The sequence below is a fragment of the Panthera uncia genome, chromosome D2 (genome assembly GCF_023721935.1).
Source record: "Panthera uncia isolate 11264 chromosome D2, Puncia_PCG_1.0, whole genome shotgun sequence".
Taxonomy (NCBI): domain Eukaryota; kingdom Metazoa; phylum Chordata; class Mammalia; order Carnivora; family Felidae; genus Panthera; species Panthera uncia.
The window spans coordinates 17,314,850-17,339,645 of record NC_064818.1 but is presented as its reverse complement, the minus strand read 5'-3'; the positions used below and the strand labels follow the sequence as shown (position 1 = coordinate 17,339,645).

The 24,796-nt window shown below is 54.5% G+C and overlaps 1 protein-coding gene across 5 annotated transcripts in view; it reads left to right on the top strand.

The window, feature by feature from the left end:
• GALNT2 (polypeptide N-acetylgalactosaminyltransferase 2) overlaps positions 1-21,371 on the top strand; it is a 191,172-nt gene extending 169,801 nt beyond the window's left edge. For all 5 annotated transcript variants that reach the window (XM_049645047.1, XM_049645049.1, XM_049645050.1 and 2 more), the window contains 6 exons: positions 1,029-1,155; positions 6,017-6,109; positions 6,436-6,519; positions 9,025-9,151; positions 15,280-15,399; positions 19,077-21,371. In XM_049645047.1, the coding sequence (XP_049501004.1) occupies positions 1,029-1,155; positions 6,017-6,109; positions 6,436-6,519; positions 9,025-9,151; positions 15,280-15,399; positions 19,077-19,232 (707 nt within the window). In that variant the 3' untranslated portion in view covers positions 19,233-21,371. The remainder of the gene's footprint in view (positions 1-1,028; positions 1,156-6,016; positions 6,110-6,435; positions 6,520-9,024; positions 9,152-15,279; positions 15,400-19,076) is intronic.
• Positions 21,372-24,796: the final 3,425 nt, after the last annotated feature.

Below are 24,796 nucleotides of genomic sequence, written 5' to 3'. Positions count from 1 at the left end.
TTTTGGAATTTAAGGGGAGGGTCGTTTTCTCCTGAAGAGAGAAAGTCCAGCTGCTTACTCGTGGTCAGTGCCCTGAAAATAAGCTGTAGAAGAAGTTGGCTTATATGGTGGCCGGTTATATCTGACATCGAAGCTCCATTGTGGGTATTTCATGCTTTTTAATTCATGGATGTTTATACCCCTTCCTGGTGCCTTTTCTAACGGTGTCGATACAAAGCAAGTGCGAACGTAATAGCCCCTGATCACGAACCCGCTGGTGAAGAATTCAGGGCAAGCATTTCATCAGTGAATACCTGTGATGTCGCACGGATACGCGAGGTCTTGTGCCCGGAGTCCCTCCATGTTCAAAATAGACCAGAGAATCGCACTTGTCTGCAGGTGTCTCGTCTGAATCTGAAAAACGTTTCTGCATGCTCTTTTGTTGTTTTTTTGTTTTGTTTTGTTTTGTTTTAATTTGGAACCGAATTCTTGAATGCAAACATGGGATTTGGTAACACAGATCTAGCTGACTCCATAATTTGGATCTGTGCTCAAATCTAAGCTAGTAAGTGTCCCAGGGTAGGGAGTTTGTTTGACATTCTTCTTTTTGTCTACACCACTTCCCATTTCTGTAAAAAAAACACTGCTGTGGAGACACCCTCTTGGTGAACCGCAGTATGAACTTTCGTTCCGTCTCTTTTTTTTTTCTCTTCAACTTTATTGAGGTGCCGTTGACGATTTAACGTTGTGTATATTTAAGGCACGCAACTTATATTCGCTACAGTCAGGCTGATCTGCCTGCACATACTTTCTTGATTGTGCTATGGAGCCAGGAGATACTGGGTGTGTCCAATGTCCCCACCGTAGAATGTTCAGGACCAGGTTCTGGAAGGAGGCAGGCTCCCTGTTCACATCTCCTTCAGGAGGCGAGGGCACGAGAGCCCTTTGATGGGATACTGGCAGGTGGATGTCTGTACCCTGTCTGGGGTGGCTGCTGCTCAGAACAGTCCAGGGCTCCGTCAGTCACCCTGTCTCATTCATCGCCTCAGAGATCTCGTTCCGCGTGTGGCAGTGCGGCGGCAGCCTGGAGATCGTCCCCTGCAGCCGCGTGGGACACGTGTTCCGGAAGCAGCACCCCTACACCTTCCCGGGTGGCAGCGGCACCGTCTTCGCCCGGTGAGTGGCTATGAGGGGCTGAGCGGGGACAGGAACACCGGTGGCCACCACCACCCAGACGGGACTTAACCTCGGGCTGTATAGAAGCAGGTGTCCTTCCCTGGGGTGCCACTCAGCAAGGACGGGGACCGACTGTGCCCACAGCAGCACGGGTGCCACTCACTCTGCTGAGTGACAAGTTGCATGGTGTTTAATCCCGTTTCTAGGACGGTGTCAGAAGGACACAGCTACGGTGACAGGGAGCAGACAGGGGTGGGGCGGAGGCGTGAGTACAGGGGGGCAGCCTGAGGGGTGTCCGGGGTGACCGTGCCTTCCTGCATCCTGATGTGGTAGTAATGACACCAGTCTGTACACGTGTGAAAGCTCAGACAACTGGACACCCCCCCCCCCGCCCCCCCGCCGGCAGAATGTGTGAGAAAACGTTATTGTGAACAAGAGGAACTTGATATATTACCATTCAGGGCACCGTATGTGAACAACGCGAAAGTCAGGCCATACTAAATTCACGCCAAAAAGACGCGGCGTGTGGAAATGATTTATGGTAGATAACAGAAATATCTTCGCAAACGTGAAGATACCAAATCAAGAGTTTTCTGAAGAAGACAGGCCAGTTACCCATCGTGGGCCTGCGGGTGTCTTCTGGGGAATTCTTCCAGATGCTAAAGATAAAACGGCACGCAGGCCCGTGGCCAGCCTGGCCCCAGGGAGCCGGGAGCGGTCAGCCCCACATCTGAATAGCTAAGTAAGACTGCAGCCACTGATAAATGCTGCGAGAAGGATCAGAGAAGGATCACCGGTGGTCACGTGGTTGAGCGGGAGCGGACTGGACACGGAGGGACCCTCTGCGCCCTCGTTTCAGACCCAGAGGTGGGAGGGAGGGGCTTTGGGCTCCTGGGGGACAGCGCTCCCTGCAGGACGAGCAGGTCCTCGGCGCTGAGATCGGCGTCTGCCACCAGGTGGGCCCGGAGCCTAGGGAATAAGGGAACAGTAGACAGGGTGGGAGAGCTCGACCGGCCCCAGCCAAGCACCCTGTAGGTGGGGGGAAACTCGGGATGATGTTTGGATGGCCTGCGGTCAGCTTTGCCAACCCGGTGCCCCCACCGAACCCGGAGAGCTGGAGAGAGAGCAGAAGTGAGCCCGGGAGAACAAACAGCCTCTCTCTGGTCCGCTGTTTTACAGCTTAGATTTCAAGTGCAGGTTGCACACCACGCACGTTGTTCTTACCCAGAAGTGAAAATTATTTCAGCAGAAGTGAAAATGTCAGCACGGAGGGTCTGAGTTCTGGGAGCCTCCAGCGAGGCCAAGTATCAAATAAAACTTCCGGCCAAATTACCCTCTTTCAACAGTACGTCCTTTCCCGAATGCCGTCTGATGTCATTTCTGCTCTTTACTAGAAACGGAAATATTTCTTCTACAGCGAGCTCCACAAAATAAACAGTGAGGGGTTTGTTCTTTCCCGGGGACAACATGAGATTCCTCCCAAAAGCCTCTCATGTGGACGTATTAAAGCCCTTGGTCGCTACCAGCGCAAGGTATCCGTTAACATACACATGCACAGAACATTGCTTTATGCAGTGTTGTTTTTAAGTCGTTTAGAAGGGAAACTTCTTCGCCGTAACTTATGGCCCCTGAGAAGTCTGCGCACCAGAGGCCCGGACAAAAGACTGACCCAGGCCCCCAGAGATCTGCTGGCCTTCCGCGCATCTCCGCGGCCCTCTGCCTCGGCTGACTCATCTAAAAGATAAGGGGGCCGAATTAGATGGTTTCTGAGGTCCCTTTCCAGTTCCGCGTTCTCTCTGGTTTCCTCCGATATGCGGCATTAAGTGTGTAAGTATTTCACCATTAACAATTGGGACTTCACGACGAGAGCTAACACGTATGTGGCGATTAGTGTGCGTCGGGCTGTTTCTCAGTACTTTGCCAACATTAGCTTACGTCATTCTCCTAAAACCTTATGAACGAAGTACGCTGATTGGTCCCCGCTTCAGGGATAAGGGAAGCTGAGGCGGCGAAAGCGTCATCCCTCCGGCCAAGTTCACACAACCGGAAAGCACTTGAGCCAGGTTGCCACTCGGGGAGCCGGGCTCCGGACTCCACGGCATTACCACATACCGATCTTTTTATCTAGATGCTAAAAGAGGCGATAGAACAACACGCAGAGGACGATCTCATTTATGTAGGTTAGTTTTTTTTTTTTTTTAACGTTTTTTTTTTTTTTTTTTTTTTTGTTTTTTTTTTTTTTTAATTTATTTTTGGGACAGAGAGAGACAGAGCATGAACGGGGGAGGGGCAGAGAGAGAGGGAGACACAGAATCGGAAACAGGCTCCAGGCTCCGAGCCATCAGCCCAGAGCCCGACGTGGGGCTCGAACTCACGGACCGCAAGATCGTGACCTGGCTGAAGTCGGACGCCCAACCGACTGCGCCACCCAGGCGCCCCTATGTAGGTTAGTTTGTCAGCAAATGAGTGAGTGAGGAATGAATGAATGAATGAATGAATGAGTTAATGAATGGAGCAAGTAGCCCCAGTGGGATCCTGCCTTGTTTTGCCCCTCCCGTGTGCATATGTGGGCACTGGCACTTTAGAAAGGGTAAGGCTCTGACCCACCTGCAAATCCTTGCTTCGCGTCTCTGGTTGTGGCAGCCACATCCCTCAAGACCAGTTGAGAGTGGGCCAGTTGGGTGACGTCACGACATGTCCAGTTTGCTTCCTACAGGCCCCTCAAGAGACTGTAGGGTGTTGTGTGTGTGCTGGAGTGTATGTGTGAATTAGAATCTACCCGGAGGCCAGAGATGGCCCCAGTCAGAAGAGCAGCCTGGCGGTGGGGCACATCCCTTAGAGAGGGGTATTGGGTTTTAGGTTTCGAGTTAATGGCGAGACTTCACCAATGCGATTGAAACCCAGCGGTGTAAACTTACTTTCTTACCGGACTGTTTTCTGTTATTCCCACCGTGCAGTAGAACTGGCCCGTGTGACTCACACCTTCTTTTGCTGCCTGCTTTCTGAGAGAGCTACCCTGTCTGCGCTGAGCGTAGGGGTGGGCAGAGAGGAAGCAAAGGCAAGGAAAACCTGGATAAATCAAAATGGACCCTTCTGGGTGCCGCTGTATCCGTAGCACCAAGAAGACTGGCGTATAGTAGGTACTGAATAAATATTTGAATGAATGAATGGAAACTGGGGCGAAGTAAGCACGTGAAGCTTATTGGTTGAGTCTTACCTATGGATCTTTCTCGATTCAACAGACAGAAGGATGTTGCTTTGCGTTTAGGGATTGTGAAATGGGTTAATGACTTAGGTGATTCAAAACCACTGTGTGATTGGAATTCAGAAAACCTTGGAAGCGTTCGGGGCTGAAAGGGACCTAGGAGATGCTTGAATCTGACCGTTTCATCCAACTGATGAGCGATCCCGGTCCCAGAGGACTGACGTCACACAGCCTGTTGGAGATTGACTGGGTGTTAAGTTGAGGCATGGGACACTTAGTAAGACTCCGAATCCCAGTAAGAATATTTAATGGCTCTTCTGAGAAATAATACTTACGATCCAGCATCCCGGGCACTTCGGATCTTTAAATGCCCGTTGTTGAACATCTTTCTTACAGAGTGAAAATAAACAATATCGCCAATTTCATTAACAAAGATGGTAGTCTTCTAATGTGGTAGGTCCATCTCTCCAGCCTCCTCCCCTCCCCCTCCCTTCTGAAGCGGGAACTTGCCAGATCAGAGGACAGCCATGTTATTTCGTATTGTCTTGTCTGTCTAGTAAATGGCATTTGGAACAGTTCATCTTCTATCTCGGGAAGAGAAAAAGGGGCTCTGCATCGCTTTAGGTGAAAGATGTATGCCCCGCCTAGAAATTATCTTCATAATTGTAGCTCACATCGTTTGAAAGCCTCCCTACTTAAAAAGAGACCTTTTTGGTAGAGAAAAGGAAATCCTTTCCAAGGTGAACGCTGCCTCCCTCATAATTTATTGTGGAAGAACGTCGTGTGTTCTGTACGGATTCTTAAGGAGGGGTGAGTCTACTTTGGAACGGAGTCCAGGACTTGGGAGCAGAGAGGCTCCCTGTATGAATGCTGCTCTATACATGCTTTGCAAAGAATGCCGACAGGGTCAGATGTGGACATCCGTGCGCGTGAATCCTTTAACGCAGGCCATGTGTGCAAAAGTAGCTTGTTCCAGCGGCCTTATTGATCATGCATCATGGTTTTGAGACCGAAGCATGTGGTTTTCCTGCCTTCTAGAAAAGCACGGGGTAGCTAATTAGAGCCCCACGTGTGGGGTGTAAAGCTGCTGTCCCCTTCACGTGACGACTCCTTGTCCAAACAGGACACTCTGTCAGCTCAGGTCTGCAGGCAAAAAAAGTCTTTTTTAATAGGAATTCTTACCTATTTTTAACTTTTGGCCACGGCCATCTGGTAGGGTGAGAGCCGTGATGAGAAGGGCCGTGGAGGCCGAGGGGTTCTCGGCTGTCCTCCCTGGTGCTTCCTTCTGCGCACACATTCGCACGGGTTGTTGCCGTGACGCTTTGTCCTTCCCGATGGTACAGCCCCAGTCTCTTCTTCCCAGTCCCTGCCTGTGCTGCATTTCTGACTCCGACTTCTGCTCTTTGACAATCCGTTTTCGCGCAACCCGAGAAAGCGAGCTCTGTTTGTTTAGTAAGCACCCGCTGAATGCCAGCTACCCGCAGACACGGGCCTGGGTGCTGAGCGGGGACAGCCCGCTCTCTACGCCGCTGCCCAAGCTGCCGGCCGGCGTCGGAGGACCTTCCTAAGTGGCACTCCGAGCGGACGAGTGCACACGGCGTGACGCTGATGGAAAGGAAGCAGATCACAGCTCAAGGAGATTTGTTTTGTTTCTAGTAACACCCGCCGGGCAGCAGAGGTCTGGATGGACGAATACAAAAACTTCTATTACGCAGCAGTGCCTTCTGCCAGAAATGTCCCTTATGGAAAGTAAGTGTAACTTGCACCCTCTCGTGCTGCTTTGCTCGGGATCCTTGGGGGTGGGGGGAGCCCTGTGGTCAGCCCGCACCCCAAGAACCACACCACCTCCAGAGTCGAGAACAAGCGCCCCGGGGGTCGAAGCAGGGGCCTCTGCTCGGGACCGGGCGAGGGCCTCGGGCAGGCGGGGTGCGGGAGGTGCCCGGGGTCATGGGGACAGGAGTGTGCGGGGTCCAAGGTCCACTGCCGCCTCAGGGCTGTTCTCAGGAGCAGATTTGATGGAGGGAGCTGGTCAGTTCTTCAGATTGGTAAAGGAATCTTGTTTCCCTCTTCTCCAGTATTCAGAGCCGACTGGAGCTTAGGAAGAAGCTTAGCTGCAAGCCTTTCAAATGGTACCTCGAAAACGTCTACCCAGAGTTAAGGTAAGCCCCCCGGGGGGACCTGCAAGGGGGGGGGTCTTACTTCGCCGGGGCTTAGGAGCAACAAGTGTCGGAGAGGCGGCGAGGCCTTGGAAGGTGAGGAAGTGAAGATTGCACCTCGGACAGGAGGCCAGGAGCTGGACCCCCCCCCACCCCCCCCCCCCCCCAGTGAGAGCTGTGTGTCCTTCCCCCCATCCCCAGCTGTCGCCAAGCAGCCCTGAGAATGTGCTCCCTGAATGGCGGCCTCCTGCCGCGTTCCCTTGCCCTTCTCCGGAGAGGTGGAGACAGTCCCAGGTGTCCCCTCATCTAACTCCTTCCCCGTTGGCAAGGGGGGCAGGGGCTAAGCGGCCGAGGACTGTGCTCTAACCGGCCGTGTAAGCGCCCTGAGGAGCAGCGCCCGGCCCCCGCCCCCCCCCCCAGGTGTGTGCGCTGTGCCCACCCTGCCCGGCTGCCTCCGTCCGGCCTCCCGGTTCTGGCGCCCCGGGCCTCCCCATCCTCGCGTGTCTCACCCCAGTTGGCGAGAGTCGGGAGCTGAGACCCAGCACCGACCCGGGCGCAGGTCCAAGAATACCTCCGCTCTGCTGCTTGCCATTTGGCCCCTGCTGCCCGGGCACCACCGCCCCCTCCTGTGCAACCGCCGATGGTGGCACCCAGCAGGGGCGCGGGGACCGGGACCCCGCCCACGGCGCCTCCCTCCTCCAGGCTGGTCTCTACCCCACGTAAAATGGGAGTCATGACGCCGGCGCCCTGCTTCCCTCCAGGAGAGCTCATCAGAAGCACTCTTCCGCGCCTTCTGTCCACACCCGGCGTCTCCTTATAAATTAATGTGAGCCCCGCGTCCCGAGGGAGCACTGATACCCTCATCGGCGGGCGCGCGGGCCTCCGGACTTCGGGATCCATCTCCGCTTCATCTTCGTAAAGGGGTTGCCAGACAGCTCTTGGCTTTAATGCGGCACATCCCTTATTCTGAATATGCCCAGAGCGTTTCACCGCGAGTCCCGTGTCTCCCAGCCCGGGGACCGGGAACGCGACAGCCCCCACCGTGATCTTTTGCACTAACGGCTCCTCCAGAGCCCTCGTCACAGAGATGCGTGGGAGGGTTAGATGATGCGGCTGGGCCTCATCGCGGCTACTCGCGCACATCCCCCCTGGAACCGTTGCCTCGGCTTTTAAAGCAGCGTACGACGTCCTGCCCCCCTCCCTCCACCCACCCCCAGCTGGAAGAGCGGGCACAGCGGGACGGTGTCCTCCCTCCGGCCCCCTCTGTGAAGGATGGCTTTCGCTGGGGATTGGGAACGGTGTCGGTCACCAGCGGGAGCCCCCCGGTCGTCGTCTCTCTCTCTCTCAGCTCACGCGGGGCCTCCCAGCAGCAGATCGTAGCCCCCAGTGGTGCCCACCTCGTATTTGCTGGCCTGGGTCTTAGTGGGTAATGATGCCAGGCAAGAGCGACATCAAATGTTTCACCCCGAGGTGACACTGGACCGTGTCCAAAGCATCGTGCACCGTGCCGGCAGGTGACTCTGCTGCCCCCGACCCCGCCCTGCACCAGGCAAGGGAGACACCAACTTCGTACTTGTGTTTGTGGCCGTGGTAATCACTGCCACTTACCGAGTGCTTCCCAAGAGCCCGGCTTACGAGGCAGTATTTTTACATGATAACTTGCAGCTGGCCTGTTCCTCGGGTGCCGTGCAGAAGAGGGGGGTGAGGTGTGGAGAGAGTGGGAGGTCTGAGAGACGACGCAGCTGGTGCAGGGCCCAGGCTGGGTGCAGATGCGGGTCGAATCCCAAGGCGTGTCATCCCCCTCCTCCCCCCCCTGCCATGCCCTGGGTCTGTTTGTGGCAACGCCGCCCGACAAAGCCACTCAGGTTCTCCCCTCTTCCGGGCAAAGGTCAGATCCTAAGTTTTCTGGGAAGTTCAAGCGGCACATGACCACGCTCACTGCTTTTCTTTTACTGTTTTTTTTTTTTTTTAAATACGTATCTTTTTTTTTTTTTTAATTTTTTTTTAATGTTTGTTTTTGAGAGCACGAGGCGGGGGAGGGGCAGAGAGAGGGGGACAGAGGCTCCGAAGCAGGCTCTGGGCCCACAGCAACGAGCCCAGGGTGGGGCTCTAACTCACGAACTTGCGAGACCGTCAGCTGAGCCGAAGTCCGACACTCAACCCACAGAGCCACCCAGGCGCCCCTCATTCATTGCTTTCCTAAAGAACTTCCAACGGACCAACACCGAAGAATACAGGAGCTTTTCCTTTCCAGAAACGTTTCCCTGACATGGAATACAAAGACTCGTCCTCCAACGTGATCTTCAGTCGGGCTTAGAAATCCAGGACGTGGGCGAAACGCTGCCTCGATGAGACCGCCCGCCAGTGGGGGAGGGGCACGGGGCCTAGTGGAGGCCTTCCTCTCGTGGTTCCTGCTGCCTGAGATAAAGTCACCAAGCCGAGGAAGTGTATGACGGGAGCTGGGGGCTCCCGCGGAATTAAGCAGACGATTCTCCCGTTGCTTTCCAGGGTTCCCGACCACCAGGATATAGCTTTTGGGGCCTTGCAGCAGGGAACCAACTGCCTGGACACTTTGGGACATTTTGCTGACGGTGTCGTCGGAGTTTACGAGTGCCACAATGCAGGGGGGAACCAGGTATGTGCGTGGGGTGGACTTTAGCTCCCGGAGACCCAGAGACAACGGGGAAGGGGCCCTGACGTTACAAGTCCTAGCTGCTGCCTTTCTCCTGTGACCCTAGTTGTCCGTGAGGTAGCACCTAGTTCCTGCCTGTCACCGCTAGCAGACGGCCATCAGATTGGGTGGGGTGTCTCGGATCAGAGGCGTGGAGCCTGTCAGCAGCCTTGGGCCAGTCTTAATCTCCTCCTCCTCCTCCTCCTCCTCCTCCTCCTCCTCCTCCTCCCTCTCCTCCTCCTCCTCCTCCTCTTCCTCGTCTTCCTGCTGCCTCCGTCCTCCCTGTGATGTGTGCTCATCCCCAGAGCACCTGTTCTGTGTCCCCATCTGTGTCCAGTCTCCGAATGTGCTTGTCAACACCTACCTATGCCCCAGTTAAATGGGTACTTAACCACAGTCCCTGTGGCGGCCGCCAGAGTCATTCCTGGTCCCCCTGCCTGTTAGACAGCAACAGCTTAGATAGAAAAATTAATAATTACTAGCTTCGGTCTGACACACACACACACACACACACACACACACAACTTTTCCAGGAAGCGTAAAACCCCACCACCTTCTATCCTCACTGAAAATGAGACCAAGAAGGCTTGATGGGCCTAACCGTGGCCTACGTGTTCCAGAAGACAACGGTCTAGAAAGCCATTTTGTAATGAGATGATAATAGGTATTTGGGAAACCATGGGCTTTGTACGCAAAAAAGGTTGGGCAATGCTAAGTACTCTTACCTCTTTGAAAATATGCCAAGCTCTCAGAGGGCCTGCAGTTTAAATGGGGTGAGGCGGGGGTCGGGAGGCAGTTTAACTCGGTGTATCCAGGTTTATTGATCCCAGAACCTTCTTTAAAAAGGATTATTTTTAAAAGAGGGTCCCTGCTCCCATGTACAGCTGGTGGCTCCAGACCCCACCCCCAGGGAGTATCTAGGCAGACTGCGATCCCCAAATGCTCCCTTCACTTGGTGATGGCATCTTAGCAGATGCTTGGAATGGTCCGGACACCCTAAATCAGACAAGAGGCGGGGAGCCAGCTTCAGGCGACAGCCAGGGCCAGCCCAGCACCTGCGTGCCGCCCCCACCTCCCCCCACCTGGGCTCCCAGGGTCTCCCCTCTGTCCCCAGAGCCTCTGTCTTCTGGACAGGCCATGAGCTTTGGGTGAGTGCACGGCCAGCCTCTGGGTACAGCTGGATTTACGGATTTCAAGTATTTCAGCCTGTGATATGTGGGTCCCCGTTTGTACTCTTTCCCAGGCCCCCCAAATGTGAGGGGTCAGCTGGAAGGAGGACCAGTAAAGAGGGAAGGAAGGAGAGGAGGAGGGAGGACAGAAGTCGGGCAGTTTGTTGGTTGGGGACAGGAGGTGGGAGGGGGGGGTCGGGGAGGCACTGTTCCTGCCTTTCAGTCCGAGGCAGTGAAATTAAATGTGATCCCACCTCTTGCTGGGGACCGCATGGCCTCTGTGACATACTCAGCCTCACACAACAGGGGATGACACAGGGTCATGTGGTGTTGCTGTCATCCTTGTCCTGGCCCAGGTCTGACTGCGGGAGGCCGTGCAGGGATGGCTCCCTCTACGCTGAGCAGTAGAGGTTTGGGGCTGCGGTGGGAGGCGGGAGGGGTGTGAGCACGGGGACAGGCGGGGGTTTTATCTGCTTCTGTCCAAAGCCATGATGAAACTGCTGAAAGTTTGCCTTCGAGTTATTTACCATCCCTGTTGTTAGACGTTTTATAATTCCGCCTTGGCTTCACCACCCCCCCCAATTCATTCCTGGGGTTCCCCTCTGTCACATTTGCGATGTTCTGATGATCCAGTGAAAGTTAAAGGGCTCAGTCCTTTATATTTTAGCAGCTCTCCTGGGCAGTGAGAAGTCTTACTCTGTAGAGCATCTGAAAGTAATTTTTTTAACATTTCTTTACTTATTTTGAGAGAGAGAGAGAGCATAATCAGGGAAGAGAGAGAAACCCAAGCAGGCTCCGCACCATCAGCACAGAGCCCGACACGGGTCTCGAACTCACGGACCGTGAGATCACGACCTGAGCCGAAATCCAGTCGGGGGCCTAGCCTACTGAGCCAGCCGGGTGCCCCTCTGTAGGGCATTCTAAAAGTAAGTGTGCCGGCTGGCCGTGAAGGATTTCCCGTCACCGCCCACCCTGCCCTCAGTGTCTCAGGCACCAGCTTCTGTCCCGGGCTCTGTGCTTGGCTCTCGACCACTCAGTGGCCCATGTGATCACCCCCACCAGTGACGGCTGGTGGCTGTGGCTCTGGATCCCCAGATCCCGCCTGCATGTTGGTATCTCAGCCCACGAACACTCCTCTGGCCTGGCCCGGACGTTCTCGGTTTACACCTGTTTCTCCCCGTGAAATTTTTCATTGCTCCCCCTCTCAGTCTCCGAGGTGTCCTGGTTATAGTCCCCTGATGTCTAGGCATCGGAGCTCGCTGGTGGCGTGCTGCTCTCAGGGCACCGTCTTCGGGGGAGGAAGTAGTTGGGGACAGTGGAGGAGGCCCCCCAGACATGGCTGCTCCCAGCTGTGCACACAGGCAACAGTGCTGTGCCGTGGCCCAGCCCCGACCTTGGCCTGTCCCAGAGCCTGCGCAAAGCAGACCCCGGTGCCGTGCCTGGGGCTGTCGTGACAAACACACGTGACGGCCTGTGCGGAGCCAACCCGTTACCACTCTTTTTTCCCCTTTCCTGTTGTGAGACCATTGCTGTTCTCGCACGGGGTGACTTTTCCTCCCTTTCAGCAGATATTTGCGGGGGACCTGCTGTGCCAGGTGCTGCCCCATGTTATAGACGGGAGGACACAGCCCCGCCTCTCCAGGGAGCAGGTTTCCACTCGCTCTGAGCACTCCTCCTGTGGTTTTGTGCTGGAATAGCCCCGAAAGCTTTTAAGAAATACCGACGCCAGGTCCCATCCCCAGAAAGCCTGGGATTTCACTTGGCCTGGGGCCGCAGAGCACTGGGACTTTCGAAAGCTCCCGAGGCGGGTGATTCTAAAGGAGCAGCTGCACAGTGAAGAGTTTCCTCGAGGGAGAGGCCACATCACTGAGGGACCGGGAGGCAGTATGACGACGTGGTGTACTTTCACCCACACGCCTGGGAACACCTTCCTCCGTGGACCGGCCTGAGGCCCAGAGAGAGCCGCCTTCTAGATCAGTGCCGTCCAGCTGTGCTTTGTAAAGTGAGGACGGTGTTCTAGCCCGCCCCGTCCAGTGCGGTTCTCCCCGACCCCTTGCAGCTACAGAGCACTCAGAACGTAGCTAATGCGACCGAGGGTGTGAGGCATTTGCTCTGTTTAACTGAACCGAGGCGGGGCGCCTGGGTGGCTCAGTCCCTTAAGCGTCCCACTCCGGCTCAGGTCACGATCTCTTGGTTCATGGGTTCGAGCCCCGCGTTGGGCTCTATGCTGACAGCCCACAGCCTGGAGCCTGTTTGGGATTCTGTGTCTCCCTCTCTCTCTGCCCTCCCCCCACCCTTTCACTCTGTGTGTGTGTGTGTGTGTGTGTGTGTGTGTGTGTGTGTCTCAAAAAGGATTAAAAAAATTTCTTTTTCCCACCATACTGGCGAGTGTGGTTCTGGAAGGCAGAGCTCACGCCTGCCGCTCGCAGAGAACCCGACTCGTAAACCCGCCACGAGTGAGCCCCATCTGATCTGACGCAAAGTAATGCTTTCTTGAGGAGTGTGCCACATGGGTGAAAACTGAGGGTAGATAACATTCCCTCACTGAAAATAGGGTCCCGTGCTCTGGAAGAGTAAGGTTTGTTATGTGGTTTCTGGCTGAGCCCCAGCAGACACACAGGAAATGGGAAAATTAATGGCCAGGCTTTTTTAAGAGGAGCGGCTCAAAAAAGCGTTCCTTAAATATTTATGAACTTTATTTGACAAATCCAGATCATTGAAATGCAACACAGAAGAACAAAGTGGCAACTAGCTGTGTTGTTTGCACAGCTGAATTAGTTTTTCTGAAATTCAGCCTAAAGTCTGCTTTAAAATAATTAAGCGCACAGTGGCAAGAAGCTCGTAGAAACATCGAGACGTGAGCTTTAACTGGGTATCTGTTTGCAGCCCTTCCAGCGGCTTTCGACACCTGCTTCCCGGAACCATGTAAAATCTTAGGGGGGGGGGGGGTCTCGGTGCCATTGTTTCACACAAGCCTCGCTGGACACGTGACGAAAGACCACATGCACGTCCTCCTTCTCAGGGGCCTTTGTGCCGTGAGTGACGCCCTCAAGTGCCGGTGACGTTGAGCACCTGTTGGCACTTGAGAAGCACCGACTGTTGAGTGACGGCATCGTGGAAGGTTGCAGTCGCCGCTCAGAGGCCCAGAGGGCGCTCTGCAGAGCTCACTGCCAAGAGCCGCTGGTGGGGACAGGTGGGGACAGGGCTCCGAGCTCCCGAGCCCGAGAGTCGCAAAGGAAAACAGCCCGGGCAGTTTCTTCTATCCTCGGACTTTCAGAGCCTTTAAGAGACTTCTTTCCGAATTTGCAGAGGGAAACATGGCCCAAACTCACCGTTTCCCAAATGTATTTGACCTGGAACTAACTTCATAGAATTCCTCATGGAGCACACTTTGAGAAACACTAGTTAAAAGGTGAGGACGTTGAAGCCAAGGGGAGTGAGGGCACTGGCCCCCGTCGGCCTCCCTGTTAGGAGCGAGGCAGCCGGAGAACAGGCTAACGGCTTTTCCGGTCCCTGCGGGGGCTGCCTGTCTGGGGCCCACCTTTTGTCCCAGGGTGACCTGGGTGTTGAATAGTGAGGCTTCTTTACAAGGTCATTTATTCCCTGGGTGCCTGGGTGGCTCAATCAGTTAAGCGTCTGACTCTTGACTTTGGCTTGTATCATGGTCTCACGCTTCGTGAGTTTGAGCCGCACATTGGACTCTGCACTGGCTGCACAGAGCCTGCTTGAGATACTCATTCTCTCTCTCTCTCGATAAATACACTTTAAAAAAATGATAATTTATTCCCTCTCTCATCTCTGTCCCCTTAGAAGAAAAGGAAAATAATTTCTCCAAAGCACTTAATAGCGCCTAAGTGGCCGTGGTACATTCACGTGTGTGTTATGTGTTCTCCCTGCTGGAGAACCAGCCCCACGGGGTCGGGGCCCTGCCTGTCTGTTCACCGCCCTGGGCCCGGCCCTGCGAGAGCACCTGGGTCGCTGCAGGGTGCGGTGGGGTCATTGCGAGGACGGCTGTATTGTGGCAGCAGAAATGACGCCGCGGGTGGTCTGTCCTGATAGAATTCTGCGTCGGGAGACGCCTTGCTGCTTCTGGATCCCGAGCGCTCATTTGGGTGTTTACCCCTTCGAAAGGGTCCCGCCCTAGAGCAGAGGTCAGAAGCCACCTTCCTCCTGTCCCACCTGCTGCCCTGCGGGAGCCTTCCGCCCGTGGCCACACTCCCACTTCTTCCCCATTCTCTGGCTTCCTGCCGTTTGAGACAGTCTTATCGAGTACTCAGAATAACTAGTGCTGTGTGTGTGTGTGTGTGTGTGTGTGTGTGTGTGTGTGTGTGTAAATACATAGGCCCAGCCGCAGGGATCTCAGACCTTCCTGAGCATTAAATCACCCACCGCCCAGGAGTGAGGCTACACGCTGTACGTTTTGCCTAGATTGGCCCTGTGTAATTTATAATTTTCACACGTTACAATCCGCATTCGTAAAGGCTGTTTCCAGACCACACCTGCAGGGGGCGCAGAGCCTTCCCCAAAACGACGTGGGTGGAAGAGTTGGCCCTGCACCGTCCGTCTTGTGGGAACCACGCACGAGCCACGGTGTCTCCAGCTCGCATTTAAGGGTGGAAGATGAGCGCGGTGCTCTGATTTGCGTCTGGGGCTAACATAGTTAATACTGTTTATCTTGGTTCCTGGCGTTCTCGGAGCCCTGCTGCCACGACGGTCTGCAAAAATCTTGGTGCTGCGCCGGGAGGCACCCCCGGACACCCCCAGCTGAGGACCCGCCCTTAGGCGGAAAGTCGCGTGTGGGCCCTGCGTTGGCCCAGGGGGCTCCACATCCCGGCTCCGCAGCGTGACCCTTTCCCTTTGGGGGCCCCGTCCCCTCACGGGCCCGCGCGTGGCCCGCCCCTGACCTGCAGTTTTGCGTTCCAGGAATGGGCCCTGACGAAGGAGAAGTCGGTGAAACACATGGACTTGTGCCTGACGGTGGTGGACCGGACGCCGGGCTCGGTCATAAAGCTGCAGGGCTGCCGGGAAAACGACAGCAGACAGGTAGGGTGCCCGTGCCCCTCGGCCTGGCCTCCCGGTGCCGCCTCCGTGGCCTCGACGGCAGCGCATACGCCGTGTTTGTTGCCGTGCCGGCTGCCCTACTGGACTCCAGCTCCTGCGATCTGCCCGCCGTCCCCCTACCCTGCTGGGCAGCCCCCGGTGTGTGGCCGGCTGCCCTCGAATCCCGTGCTGGGCGAACGTGGGATCGTCGTGTCTCTGCAGGGTGCGGGGTGCGAGTGCTGCGAAGGCTCCTCGGTCTCCGTGGGCACCGGCTCTGGATGGCGTGCTTTCTCTCCTCTGCCCCCTGTGGGCCGCTCTCCCATGAGTGCCCCGTCCTGGGTTATGGCTCCCCGTAACTTCTTGACCGATCTGTTTCGTGATTGTATGCTCGGCTCCTCCGAAGGTCTCTGAACGCCTTGCCTTCTCTAGCCCGGGCATGGTGGTAGGGGCAGGTCATTTCCTCCCCTCCGTGCTGTGCAAGGGAAGCAGGGCTGGTGGTCCCCTGTCCAGAAGCTTCTCTGTAGCAGCTGCTTGTTTGTGGGCACCCTGAAAGTATCTGGTGACGTCGGTGAGCACCAAGGAGATAACGGACGGTGGTGGCCGCGGATGTGTGGGTCTGAGTGCTGGACGTGATGACCGCAACCCCGTAACTTGCCGCCTCATCAGACCCCCCTGCACGTGGGGGCACATTCTCTCCATGCCGCTGGATATTTTAAAGAAAACTTACGTTCTTATTTGTTAAATATCTTTGCTTTTTAAACTTACAAAAATGCTACGTAAGTTCAAGTGGATGAAACCTTATACGCACACTCTCAAGTGTATACGTGTGTGTATATATATACACACACATATATACGTGTATGTACATATATGCGTATGTATTTTTCCAAACAGTTTAGAATGTTTTTGCCTTTGAAGCTGGTTTTCTCGGACATACTCCCAGCGGGTAACATGGAGACATGCCCTTTCTTGACTGGGGTAATGGCTAGTGTCAGAAATAGAAACGTAGCCGCAAAAGGCCCTTCCAACATGCCAACGTGTGGAGCGGGCTTGTCTTCATACAGTCCCTTCTTCGCAGGTAGATGGGTGTAGGGAAACTGAGGCACAGAGCCAGGAGCCTGAGTGGGCTTCTAGTTCAACACCAGCTTCACAAAAGGGGAGGCTGAGACCCGCATCTTCTCTCCAGGATCCCCTGGGAGGACCGAGGTCAAAACCTGGTCCCTTGCTTATTAGATCCCGTTGTCGGAGAAACGCTTGCCTCTGGCCACCGCTGGCCTGACCGCTGGGTGTCCCCGCATCCTCTACTCAGCGGAATCCCTGGTTTAGCAGCGGGTGCCTCCCCCGCACGGCTGTCTACCCACAATCTGCCGTCCTCAAATGTTCATCTGTGTTGACGGCACGGTTTCAGGAGTGCACGGTACCCCTGGTCCACGAGCGCAACTGCCCAACGGGGAGGCCCCTGTCCCCTGGACCCGGGCCGCCCACAGTCCTGCTGGTTGGGCATCGATGCACCCAGGATTCCATGATGCCCCCCGCCCAGGCTGCAGCCACGCTACCATGGAGTGTCACGGGGCAGGGGCGTCCATGGAGGCACAAAGAAGGGACAAACTGATGATTTTATCTGGTCACCAAACCTCCTAAAAGAACAGAACAAAACAGACACGTAACCTCTAGAGGAGCTACTTTAGCGGGAGCTGGTCTTGTCTCAGGAGTTGACAGGTGATCCTGCTGTAGTCCCAGGTCTTAGGAAGTGTCACTGACCCCCCGAGAGGCTCACACCAGGAAATGGAAAATTCTTGCAGACTCTTCGGGCTGCGTGGCACGTGGAAATGTGGGGGCTGTTTCAGGAGAGCCTCGATGCCTCAGAAATCTGACCCGTGAGCCCGGGCGGAGGGCGCTGCCTGCCAGAGACACAGCTGGGGTTGGGTTCTTTTTTTAAAGACCTTCCATTTAGCTGATGTTTTGACACATGACAGGCAGAGCCCCTCCAGAGAAGGAAATCAGATTCCATTCATTCCGTGTCCTTTGTCAAACCCGATTCTTGGCCACTCAGAGTGACACGGGGATGTGGGCAGGGCATACACACTTCCCATGACAATGGAGGAAACCTGCGTGAGGAATGACTGACGGCCAGGGAGCCAGAAAGGAGGAGATGACAGGCAGGTAGCCATGACCTCCCCCGTGTTCATCTGATCACGCTGAATTTCACTGTTGGCAAAAACTCCAGGTTAGCGGGCCGTGCGAATGCGTATCCCAGGGTCCCTGTGCAGAAGGTCGGTTCCCAGGGAGCTGGGCTCCCCTCTGCCTCTTCTGCCTCCTTCCCCACCTCGTTCATGTGCCATTTGAGACGAGGCTTCTCAGCTAAATTTATCTTGAAGCCGCACCGTCCTGCCATTTGGACCATTTGGTTTCCAGGCACGTCTGTGTGCTCGTGTTGTGTGTGCATTTGCAGAGTCAGAGAGGAAAGGGAGGCAGGAGGAAGAAAATTCAATTCCACGGTGTCAAAAGGATTTGCAAAAATACTTACGGAAAGGAGCTTTAGCGCACACAGTATAAAAAATTAATTAGAATCACAGACTATGTTAATGAAGGGAGAGCTTTGGGGAGAAAAAAGTGTGATACTTTTTTTTTTTTAAAGAACAAACATTCGAGATTTCTACATGGGGGTAAACAGCAGGGTGGGGGGGCTCAGATTTCCTGCCTTTCCTTCCCTTTCCTTTAGGCTGTGGGCTTTGTCTCCTGACTTGGTTGGTTGGTTGGTTGGTTGATGAGTTGATTGATTGGTGAGTTGATTGACTGGCTGATTGAGTTTGGTTAGCTGGTGGGTTGAGGTTGGCGGGTTGGTTGCTGGGTTTAGTTTTGGTAGGGGGGAGGGTGCGCACACTTGAGTAAGAAGACGTTCTGCCCTGTGCTCTCCAAGTGCCCCATTTGGAACTCGGTTGTGCCAGGCAGAGCGCTGGGAGACTCTAGTGTGGCTGAGGCAAGTTTCTCACACACACGGCCCCCAAGGAGCCCGCAGACTAGTAGAGAAAACGGACAGTCCAGAAACAGGTTCCTCAAGGTGATACTCTGGCCACTCAAGCATCTCTTTCCCTCTCGCTGCACCTGACACGGTTCCTCTGGCTCAGCCGAGCAGGAGGGCCTACGTGAGAGTGTGGAGGTGCCCAGGCCATGCCCTCTGGGCAGGGCTGCCTTCCAGTAACCAGGGGCACGATTGGGGTCCCCTCTGAGCTGGCTCAGCTTCCTGGGGCTCCTTCCTTGAGGTGAAGGATCATCAGATGAGGCCTTCTTGGGGACGAATGCAGAGTCCCTACATCAAGTCCTTGTAATGACTGAGGATAGCAGGTGCCCGGGCGCTGGTGCTTGGACAAGGGCACAGCCACAGGAGGGAGAGGGCGGGACAGGAGAAGCGGTCCCCGGCGGCCTGGAAAAGGAGGCTTTGAGTTGCAAACCGAGGCGGGGGAGCGGAGGTTTCTTTCCTGGGCGCTTCGCAGCACCTGGGGCTGCTTTGTGGGGGGCCCGTTGGTAACTCCCATCCATCGTGATCAGAGACCACCCCCCCCCAAAAAGATACTTGGTTCTTTGGGTTTTTAATGTAGCCAGAAGACCCCGCCAAAAGGATCTGTTTCGTGCCGTTCCGTTCGTGCCCTTACTGTAAGGCATTCTCCTGTCTTCTGCAGAAGTGGGAACAGATCGAGGGCAACTCCAAGCTGCGGCACGTGGGCAGCAACCTGTGCCTGGACAGCCGCACGGCCAAGAACGGGGGCCTGAGCGTGGAGGTGTGCAGCCCGGCCCTGTCCCAGCAGTGGAAGTTCACGCTCAACCTGCAGCAGTAGGAGAGCCGGGGAGGCCACGCCGGCCTGTCTCCTACACCGTCGGGCTGAGTTTGGTGATCACGTTATTGATTATGTTTCTTGAACTTTCCGCGAAACTATATACCTCAGTATTCCATCACGGTCTGAAAGTCGGAGAACTTCTGCGAGGTGCGGGGCCTGGGCGGACACGGAAGAGGCCAGGAGAGAGCAACGGCTCTCCTCCCCTCACAGGAGACAGCCGGGCCCCCTTTCCGAGGCCACGGCCCCCCCGGTGCCCCACCCCCACCCCCCCGGTTCCGGCCGGGGAAGCCCCGGACGACCCCCCAGGGACGGCGGAGAAGCGGCCCGAACGCGTACGAGTTGGGGGCAGGGAGGGTGGACGGGGTGTCGTTGCTACGTCACCACGAGGAGAACTCTCTCGAAATCTCCATGTTTGATCCCATTGAAATCACGTCGGGTTTCCACAGCAGCGAACCACGTCGCTTTGCAGGTTTACGTCGTATTCCCCTGTCCCCACTCCTCTATTCCCAGCTGTCTTCCCAGCACAGACCCCCCCTCTTCCACATGATGTACTTGCTGTATCTGAGTATGAACTTTTCTACAGTGGGACACTAAATATAAGTATATAGAACGAACGCACGGTCAGTTCCCTATGGTTTCTGTAGGTTGTTCTCATCTTGTAAATTCTCCACAGAGCAGTTCACAGCCGGAAGGAAGAGGGACGGGGCTGTCCCGGAGGGAGGAGGTGGTCTCCCTTGCCCCCTGGAGCATCCTCGTGAGCAGGTGCTATGGGGGCCGCTGGGCGGGGGGCGGGGGGGGGGGGGCTGCCCTACACAGGGCGCCTCTGTTGCTTTCAGCCCGGAAGTCACCGCCAAATGTTGGGATCCACATTTCGTGCCCTCGGTATCTGTAAACGTGGATGGGTTACTTATTTTAGCAGACGTTGCTTTGGGTCTTTTTAAATTCCAATTTCTTTTCTCTTAGGGAAAAACAAAAAACAAAAACAAAAACAGACAAAAAAAAACCACCCCTTCCCACAGCCCTCAGTAGGTGATGGCAGGAAGCTGTCAGAGACCAGCACCGGACTCATCGGGAGAGTCTGGGCGAGCTGGCAGGCTGGCCACGGTCCCTGGGCTCTGGAATCTGGCCTGCCCACACTGTCCCTCCCGGGCCCAGGTGACTGCTGTCGGTCATGGGCGTTGGGTCGACCGTTAGGAAAGCTACAAACCGAAAGACGCCTGATCCGTTGACACGGAGGGCATGGAACACGAGGCTTGTGCTTTAGGAAGCAGCTGTCGGTATAAACCACAAGACCGGAACTAAAGCTACTACCAGGAAGAGGCACCCGGCAGTGTCCCCGCAGAGTCCTCCTTGCCTTTGCGGCGGCCCCGCACGCAGGGACAGAGTGACTCCTTGGTCATTCTCGCGGCCACTGCCTCCCTCTCCCCTCTCCTGCCTGCTGCCCACACCCAGGCCCCGTCTCAAAGAGGCCGGCCACCCACAAGCTGAGGCATCGTGGGGCGCGCATCAGAAATTCACCTCCTCGGGCCCCTTTGGGCAGACTGGGAAGTCACAGAGTGAGAAGTGTCCCCAGAAGATTCCGCTGGGTTGATGCTCTGCAAAGTGCCACTCTCTTCCCTGCCTGTTCCTCTAGGAAAGGGGATCTTCCTGGTCTTTTGTCCTCCACTGCACAAGCCCTGCGCGTGTTTGCTCCGGGACGCTGGGCTCAGGCGTAGAGGCGTGGCCGGGTGACTGTCCTGTGTCTTCCTTTCTGGCCCCCTGCCGAGCACCCAGAGGTGCTTTCAGCGGGCAGGGAGGCCCTAGCCGGCCCGACGCTGCACACCTGTGTCCTCAGAGGCTGGTCTTGACTCCAGGTGGGCCCCTGGGGAGAGCGTCGGGTACCCGCGCGAGGCTGTGGGACACAGGCGGGGCGGGAACCAGTGTCTACAGGTGAGCTATGTTTACATGACACAGTGTGCCAAAGTGACTTACTGTGGTTGCGTTATTTTTTTAGTCATCGGGACGATCCCACCCTCTCCCGTTTTTACAAGTACGGATTCTTTTCCTAAGAGCCCTTTGAGCAAAGCGTGGCAAAGTGAGTCGTCTTCTCTGTGGTGGTCTTTTCTTACGTCCTCATAAACGCTAAAATGATGGTATCTGTGAGTATGTTTTGCAAACTCAAAATATAGTTTGGTAATTTTTTTTCCAGTTGATTTTTAAAAAGAACTGCTGTACAGAGCTTGTACTTTGTCCATTTTATAGATGGAAACCATCCTCGAAAATTGTTTAACTTAAATAAAGAGAAGATACTTTATAGATAACGCTCTGTGCTGGTGGCTAACGTCATTCCCGGGCTTTACAGGATGGAGGGGACTAGCGTGGGAGGACCAGGAAGACGGTCTGTCTGCTTTGGGGACCCCGCTCAGTGACCATTTCCTATCACACTTCTAAAACGCATTCACTTTTTACTGCTGCGCCCTCGCAGGGTTTATTCTTATTTGTAATAATTACTGTTACTGTTATTGTCTGTGGAATGTTCCCGATGTGCCTGCCAGGACCTGAGCCGTGCCCCGGAACATACTCTCGTCGCTCACAGTAGCCTGTGAGACAGAGTGATGGGCTGCCTCTTACAGCTGGTCAGAGAGGCTGCTGCTGGAAGCCCTTAACCTCCTCAAGGTCAAGGGCTATAACCTGCTCAAGGTCATGCCACTTCTAAGTGCTCACCTGGAGTCTGCCCTGGGCACTTAGAGCCTGCATGCCAAACCGAACCGGGGTGGGTGCAGGGGGCAAATATTTTCACAGCTTCTTAGCATTTAAATTTTTTTTAATGTTTATTTATTTTACAGAGAGAGAGTAGTGTAAGCCAAGAAGGGGCGGAGAGAGAGGGAGACACAGAATCCAAAGCAGGCTCCAGGCTCTGAACTGTCAGCACAGAACCTGACGTGGGGCCCAAACCCATGAACTGTGAGATCATGACCTGAGCCGAAGTCTGGCACTTAACCAACTGAGCCACCCAAGCACCCCAGCTTCTATAGTATTTTAAATCTATATACCTGCTTACCATTTTCCTGGGGCTCTTCAATGCCATCTGAGGCTGGCTGAGGTCCTTTCCCTTCTGTCTTTTAACATAGCTACCGTTGGGGTACCCAGGGAGCTCAGCCAGTTAAGCGTTCAACTTTGGCTCAGGTCATGATCTCACGATTTGTGGGTTCGAGCCCCCAGGTCGGGCTCTGTGCTGACAGCTCGGAGCCTGGAGCCTGCTTCGGATTCTGTATCTCCCTCTCTCTCTGCCCTTGCCTGCTCGCTCGTTCTCTCTCCCTCTCTCGGTCTCAAAAATAAAGATTAAAACATTAAAAAATTAAAAAAATAAATTATAAAAGTAAACATTAAAAATTGTTTTTAATAAAATGAAATACCTACCTTTGGAAAACCCCACCGGCATGTCAAGAAAACACTGAAATGACTGATTTTTTGTTGAGCAATTTGGATTGCGATTGGGGGTGTGGGGAGTCACTGAAAAGGCTGGACAGATGAGTCTTTTTAATGTTCTGGAAGCCACATTTCTGCATCCCCTTTCTCCATTATTCGAGACAACCAAAAACTTGGTTCTCCTGCCGTCTTTTAAAAAGAGCTGTTAGCGTAGTTGTGCAGTATCCCTCAGAGTCCTTTAGGAATGGTGGGGTTGGGGGCGGGGGTCTTGCTTTGACATCAGGGAAGAGCTTATTCGTTATTTGTTGAGAAACTATGTTGTCCTGATAGTCCCGAAGACGTAGGAGGGGAGGAAACATTAAATGCCAGGAAAGAGGACAGCACGCTTTGTAGCCTCTGAGTGGGGTCGTTGCAGAGACCGAGACCGGGTAGTCCAGCCAGCTGTGCCCTCTGGAATGTTCTGGAAGGAGTTTGGGCTGGTCCAGGGGGAGGGGAGCTCTATGAGCTCTGGACTGGAGCAAGAGGACCAGATCTGCAACATTTTTTATAATCAAGTATGTGACTTGGCCCAGCTATTTGATTCTGCAGCAATCACATTGAAAGAATATACATATATATTCAGCCAGGGGGCGCCTGGGTGGTTCACTCCGTTGAGCATCCGACTTCAGGTCCTCTGTCCCCCTCTCTCTGCCCTTTCCCCACTTGTACTCGCTCAAAAATAAGTAAACCTTAAAAAAACATTCAGCCAACAAAATAAAAGCTTTTATGCTCTCTCCCGTCTATGGACGCACCTGAAAGAAAGAAAATTCTCTCCCGAAACCAATTTACCAATATCCCTAACTAATTTACCAATAATACAGTGTATAGATGCTTGATTTTCTGTATTATGTGTGCCTGCAAATGACGTACGTCATTTCCAAAAAACCGTAGGGTCTCAAAGCAGTAATGAGAAAGATTGGCGTGTCGGCTCCTGCCTGAGCTCCTGGGGGTCCGGGCCCTGCTGGGCCAGGGCTGCAGAAAGGACCACCGTGGTCCTCATCCCGGGTTCCACCCACGGGGGAGTCAGACTTTGAACCAGACCTTGAACACAGTCATGAGAATAAAGACTGAGTCTCTTTATTGGCCGGGCCGCCTCACCGCTGTGTGAGCAACTGCCTGGGGGAGGGGTCACCAGGTGAGGGTCAAGATGTGAGACCGTGGAGTGGCCGATGCGGGTCACCGAAGGACTTTCAGAAATGAGCTGTCGTGTTGCTGCTGAATTGCAGAAGATTCTCTGTTAGAGCACTTTTTTGGATTGGGTGGGAGAAATCCTAGTTACATACAGATTAGATTAAAAGAGACACTTGTTACCTTGTATAACAAGAAATCCACAGGTGACAGGGTTCTAGGTCAATCCTGGGGCTTGACGTTGTCGTGAACAAAACGAACTGCTTTCTGCCTGACTGCCCGCCTCCCCCCTCCCACCCAGGCTCTTTCTCCTTTCTCCCCTTCTTTCCTTCTCTCCCTCTCTTTATCTCTCTCTCTCTCTCTCTCTCTCTCTCTCTTCCCCCACCCCCCACTTCCTCCCTCCTTTCTTCTTTGTCCTGCCTGCCTTCCTTTCTCCCTTCTCTTTCCCTTCCTTTCTCTCCTTGGAGAAGACACATCTTTCCCAGTGACCACCCCACCCCACCCCACCCCTGCAGAACTGGGCACTCAGGTGCTTAGTCAGCCAGCAATGGTCCTATCCCAGGGCCGCTGTCCTCAGTCATGGAAATTGGTTCTGCTGGCAAGGAGGACCAGGAAGGGAGAACTGCTCATCCCTGCAAGAGTCCTGGAAGCAGCTGGACAGGCGGGGCCTGTGGACAGCTGGACGGCCATGTGGTCACAGCGTCCCTACATCCTCGAGAGCGGTGGCTTCTGGGTCTCCTGGTGTCTGATGTCTGCCGGCAACGTGGGGTTTCTTCTGAGGTTTTCAAATGAATAAAACACGTGGCCTGGGATTACAGAGACGACTAATTAGACGGAGACACGGTTATCACAATGTTTTGTGATATGTGCTTCTTAATGCATTAAATAACGAGGCTTCTAATCTCGTAGCTACTGTTATTTCAAAATCGTGATGGGCATGAGCACGATTTTCAAAAATCTGCAATAATGAATGTAATATGAAAATACCT